At 41.5% G+C, this 6,002-nt stretch overlaps 1 protein-coding gene across 2 annotated transcripts; it reads right to left on the bottom strand.

Annotated features, from left to right (window-relative positions):
* Positions 1-1,384: 1,384 nt before the first annotated feature.
* Positions 1,385-5,813, bottom strand: LOC111842545 (methylosome subunit pICln-like). Of its 2 annotated transcripts, none has more exons than XM_023809271.2 (8): positions 5,521-5,813; positions 5,173-5,380; positions 4,660-4,796; positions 3,527-3,652; positions 3,199-3,303; positions 2,687-2,845; positions 2,070-2,139; positions 1,385-1,968 (listed from the first exon to the last, which is right to left on the bottom strand). In XM_023809271.2, coding segments are annotated over exons 1-8 (819 nt in total). In that variant the 5' UTR covers positions 5,534-5,813; the 3' UTR covers positions 1,385-1,967. The 2 variants fall into 2 exon arrangements, with proteins under 2 accessions (XP_023665039.1, XP_023665030.1); XM_023809262.2 differs by having other exon boundaries at positions 1,385-1,973; positions 5,521-5,811.
* Between the last annotated feature and the right edge of the window lie 189 nt (positions 5,814-6,002).

The raw sequence follows: 6,002 nt of genomic DNA, 5'->3' as shown, positions 1-6,002 counted from the left end.
CTAAAAATTTACATTCAAAGCTAGAGTGACACCTCCTGGTCTCTCCAAGAAAAACTACTGTCGTCCCTCGGCTCGGAACTTCTTGAAAAAGCGCTGTGGAAGCAGATTAGTGAGAAAAAAAGACGTCTATACATCCCGAACCTGAAGTGAATTCTGAGCACTGAATCTGACTTCTATTCAAACAATCTAGCGTATTATTTCTGTACTGTAAACCCACCGCGACCCAGACCAGAATAAGCGTTTAGAGGATGTTTCTATGTACGGATAGATATAATGCGCCCTCTCCTGGAGGCTTTGATACTTGCGCTTCACAGTGACTTCACCTCCCGTTGATTTAGTCCGCAGTTTTTCTGTGCGCTACAAGGTAGTAGCTGGTATGAAGTCCCATAGACTGATTTTTTTTTTATCTTGTGCGCACAAGATACATACCTAGTGCGCACAAGATAGTTACAGTCCGTATGAATGGTCGCGACAGAGGTGAAGCGACATTAAAAATACTTTTTTTTCGGTCGTTATCGGTAATCATAATAATAATACACTATGATAAACAGCTACAGTAAATACATCATTACTGACACCTGTTTATTGTATTTATTGAACCTGTTTATACCTATTTTACTATGATTACCGATAGTGAAAGAAAAAAGTATTGTTCATGGCGCTTCACATGCATGGCGACCATTCACGCGACCATTCACACGGACTGTGTACAGAGGCGATCCTAGGGTCTGTTGGGGCCCCAAGCAAAAATTCACTGGGGGCCCCCCCTCTAACTAGTTTTTGTCATCATTTTAATAATCTGACATTAACAAAAAATTGTGAACAGTAAACTTTTTTTATTTCACAAGTTACCATTTTCAACACGTTAATGGACTTTAAAATATGAAGCCAGCTCTCGTTCGCCATCTAGTGGCTTGGGGGCCCCAAGCAGCTGCCTGCCCTGCCTGCTGACAAGATGCGCCTCTGACTGTAACTCAGCCTTAATGCCAAAGTAGTGCGCAGCAGTGTTGCATTTACTCCTTCGAGTAATATTAATTGCAAGGCTACTGTATCTTATTATATTGTACCCTGATGCCAGCAATGTTTTTTTAGGAGAACGATTCGATTAAACAAGCTAGTAACATCAAACACACAGCAATTCGTCTATCTAATTATGTCAATGAAATCATTTTTGAGAAATCAGTAAACTCTTGAAAATTGCATATGCAGCTTAACCTACCAAACGTAGTACGGCAGCTATACACAGCTAACCTGTTCCTTACAAATATTACGTAACTTGTGCGCACAAGATTAAAAAAAAAAAATCACATCGGGGGCTCCGTATAGTTGAATGGACAGATACATGAAAATGTAAGTGTATTACAGCGAGATGCACAACATTCAATCATCTTCATTCTCTTTATTGCTTACACATTACACACACACCATTGTAGTATTTGTAATCTAATCACTTATTGGTTTTCTTTTAGGGGTAAAGTCTTAGCAAGTCCAGTCATCACTGGTGCCATGTTTCCAGGAACAGAACACCTAAAAAATGCTGCTGTAAACGAAAGCAGTCACGCTAGACCGCGGTTGGTAATTTGGAAACAGCCTTAATTACAGTATTAGGTAGAAGGTCTGCTCTTATGCAAAAGCTACAGTCCAATCAAAGCCAAATAAATGGGCGACTCTTCCCCTCAATTAATGATATGCCTGCTTGTTTTTACTCAGTGTTTTGTTAATATAAATTTATTTTTTGTAAACTAAATTTTATACAAAGTGTGCGTCAGATGTGATGCTGTTATGTTACTAACAGTAACGTGACAGCGATTTGTGCACATTAGTATCGGAAAAGAAATTGACAGGTAAACAGAATCAAACTACACAAGTAACATTTATGGCCCTAGCAGGTTCTTGAGTCTCAGTTGCCTTGAGGCTTTGAACTTCCCTTCTGCTGGAGTGGTCTGGTCTGAATCACAAGATCAGGATCTGTGCTAATCAAAAAAAAAAAAAAACAACAGAGTATTTCAGCGGTGCTAATTAGGATATAGTTCCTCAGCCAATGTATGGGATTGTTAGAGGACTCTTACCAGTGACCAACATCAGCATCTGCAAACTCCCCTCTCTCCACCGGGTGGCCCAAGTCTTTCTTGTTTTCTCCTTCAGGTATGAGCAAAAGAGAGGGACACATTTTTGGGTACATGTCTAAAAGTCTTTACAAGAACAAACAATGGCATGGTCAGGACTAGAAGGCAATTGGGGCAGGGGTGCTGTAGAGGGGCACGGATACCCAAGCAGATTCAGGAAGCCCAGCACATTATGTAGTCCCCTCAAGTAGAGTGCTGGTATCCATAATCTGAAATCTGGAGCTGCAAATATTTAACGTCCTTTGATACTCAAGTAAATTTGGCCTTATTCCTATTCTAATGAATAGCTGTCACTGCAAATCATATTGGGCTGCTGAATTCCGATTATGGATTATGGTCATACCAAAACCAGAACAAAATGTACTGCACAGTCCTGGACTTTAACAGAAATTGCAACCCAGGTGCTAGTCTATAATGTGCCAAACTTAGAGAGGCGGAACACAAATAAGCTGAGACTCCCTTTCTGAAGATGAACGCTAGGATCCTCTCTAGGACACCACTCATCTCTTGCACCTTTATTTGAAATAGCAAATATATATTATACATATGAAATACGACACCTGTAGGGATACTCTCAGTCCGAACGCCAGCCACGTGCAATTGTTGTGCTGGAGACTTCTCCGGCACCTCCTCCAAGGACTCTACCGTGTCCTGACCCTCGAGGCTCAGGTACGCCATGCCTTCTTCATAAATGTCAAGCAGATGTTCTTGGCCCAGCTCTGCTGGGACGAAGCAGTATGGGAGGGAGGGAGGGAGTGAAGAGTCACAATCCTGCCAAACAAGATCAAAATCTAGATTTTATGAATGATTCTTAATTCCTAAAATGTGTAAATAGTCCCTGTATGGATGCTGCTTTTAAACATAAAATAATGCTGATGAATGGAACTACTGTGAGCATCAATCACTATGGATTAACCTATGTAAAACCAGAAATAAAAGTAATCAACAGGAAATAGGGATATCTCAGTGGTGATTGACAGAGTGCAATATTTCCTTCATTAGAACCCAGTTTCCTCTGACCACTAAACATCCCAATGATTCAATATGGTCTGCAGGAGCCCAGTGCACTCGCCTGCTTCCTCCACGTCATATTCGTCACCTTCAAAGTCTGAGTCTGAATCCTCAGAGTCGGGGTGAAGAGCCTGACACTCGCACATGGCAGAAAACATGGACTTCACTAGCAAGACAGATAAGTCACATATTCATCCAAAATGCACATACATTCATCTAAGACACAATAACATAGACAGCAGAGAGAGAGAAGTCTTGCATGAATAACAAAACAAAGATCCCTAGTTCCCTGGAAAACCTGTACAGAGACACAGGATACAGATTCCGCTGCATACGGACACCATGGAAACAAACTGCTTCACGTTCTCATAAGTGCAGCTGGGACTCACGTGAAGCTTTATTACCAGGCACAAAACGAATCTCTGACACGGGACAGGAGGAGTGTTCACTATCACTGCTCCCATCACCTTCCTCATCATCATCCTCCTCAGTTTTACTGTGCTTTTTAGAGACATCTGGAGAGAAAAGGGGGATCTTTTAGCACTTTTTAAAATACATGTATTGAGAACAGGTGGCACAAGAACCTTTAATTAGAAATACTTATCATAGAGTTACAGGGGTTCTTTTCTCTTAAACCAGGCATCTTGGATTTCCTCACTAAAAAAATGTAGTATCAATGCTGCCAATTCCAAAATGAAGACTAAATTTGTCTTGTTTCTTTGTGATGCACCATAAGTGTCAGCGGCGGGTTCTTCTATGAAATCTCCCTGGTGACGCCGTTCTCTCTGGCACATATCCAAACCACGCATAAATAGTACCTTCATAAACAATTAAAAGGGGTAGCACCTTTTTCTCAATATCTCCAATTTCAGTCCGGAAATATTAAGCTGGTCTGTCGACAATGAGTGCAAAAAACAACTGTTTTTTTCCATTTAAAAACTACCCAGGTTGTATGTATGCCCTGACTGACATTTACAACACTTACTAAAACTAAAGAATGCACCCATTAAATAAATGTTACTGGGACACATAAAAAGACCGCTTGCAATGCCTTTTTTCCTCACACGCCATACACAGCTAGTCTGAAGTCAGCGTCTTATTGTAAAATGTCTTTGTCAGGGCAGGTTTTGGCAGAGTTGCACGTTTCTTACAGTGCGCCTTTATGGGTGAAAAGCCAGTTGGAACTCGATTTGGACCATCTTACAGGCACTCCTAGGGAGACGGCATTTTCCTTCCCAATCTCATGATGGGAAAATACTCTAAAAGCCAAGAAACTACTCCATCCAGCGTGCTTTGACTACCAACTACTATTATTGAAGACATCGGTCACAGCCGCGAAGTTTGCATTCCTGTCTTTAGTTGAAGCACTATATCCGCATCATTAATTATCAGAGGAAAACTTGCAGCGTATTCTAAAATGTTTGTTGTAAAAACAAAATCAATTCAATTGTTTTGGCTTTGTGGGTACTTTTCTGAAAATGCCGCAACCTCGTCAGACATTAGTACTAATAAGGCGCCTCACCGCTCATTCCGGAGTTCACCACCAAGTAGAGGTGCTCTTGCGGGTGCACGCCCAGGTCGTGCGTGATGACTTGCAAGGTGATCGACGGGTACTCGAGGGAGAAGCCCATTCCGGACCCATCAAACCACGACAGGCGACTGGTTAACATCATTTTATCAGCCAAGACAAGATATAGACAACACGCTATATAAGTATTTATAAGGGTAAATGTTGTTAGTTTTCGCGTAGAAAATGCATTTTAATAACAAACAAATGGAGGTCAAGTACAAAGAAGTAAAATAAAGAAGAAATACAAATTAAAGATGAATCTTGATTTATACATAATCCTAGTGACCACATTACCATTCCCAATTCAATTCAGTTGAGAATTTTGTACCACGCTATTACGAAGAAAAGATTATATAACATAGTTTTAAAAGATGAAAATGAAGAAAATGGCTATCAATCCTCAATCCCTTTAAACAACACACATTATATACACTGTATACTATAAAGGTTCATCACAAGTCTTACGTTTCTGTTACGTAGAGTGTCCCAGATCCAAGTCCCTTTCCGTCCAAAAACACAGTCGTTTCGGGTTCTTCATGCCAAATGCCTTCGCTCGGAGGTGCAACATTTGTCAGTAACACCATCTTTTGAAGATCTGACCGGGGCGATTCCGTTTGCTTCTCCAAAAGTCGCCAGAATACTTGGCAACTTGTGCAGCAAGCAGAAAACCTTCCTAAAGAGTTGGGTTAATGAAACACAAACGCTTCCGAACAGACAGACCCCGGCCAGTTACCGGGAGGCACAGAGATTTCCCTCTACAACGCCATAACCGATTCGGACGCGATTCTCACGCCGAGTGACGTCACCACTCACCTTCAATTGCCATCTACAGGACTAGTGATGCGCAGTCATATGAAGCCCGGAGCTCCCAGGTGCTGCATGGGACACTGCAGGTGCTGTTCGAGGTGCGCAATGACCTGCTCATTGCTTCCGAAGAAATACTTTACGTACATATTTTCAAAATACTTTAATTATACTTGCTAACTACTTATACTTATTAACCCTCTATTTTAACTGTATGCTGGCTGACCGGGCCAGTTATCCAGTTGATAATAAAACTAAAACATATCATAAGCGGAGACTGACATTTCCTCTTTGGGGGGAGGGGAGGGGGACAAAACTATCTCGCTTAGCCGACGTGTGAACGCACGTATCTGACGCACACATAACCCATTATTTTGTCTACCTGTAGGTTACCAGCAAACCGCTTATGCAAAGATGCAAAGCCCCAGCGCAATTAATTATTTCGACGCAGGCGAACAAGGAGGGAACTTTTCAAATTGTACCATAAACGA

Source organism: Paramormyrops kingsleyae, chromosome 18, assembly GCF_048594095.1.
Source record: "Paramormyrops kingsleyae isolate MSU_618 chromosome 18, PKINGS_0.4, whole genome shotgun sequence".
Classification (NCBI taxonomy): Eukaryota; Metazoa; Chordata; class Actinopteri; order Osteoglossiformes; family Mormyridae; genus Paramormyrops; species Paramormyrops kingsleyae.
The sequence above is the reverse complement of the archived record's forward strand: the minus strand, read 5'-3'. Positions and strand labels throughout refer to the sequence as shown.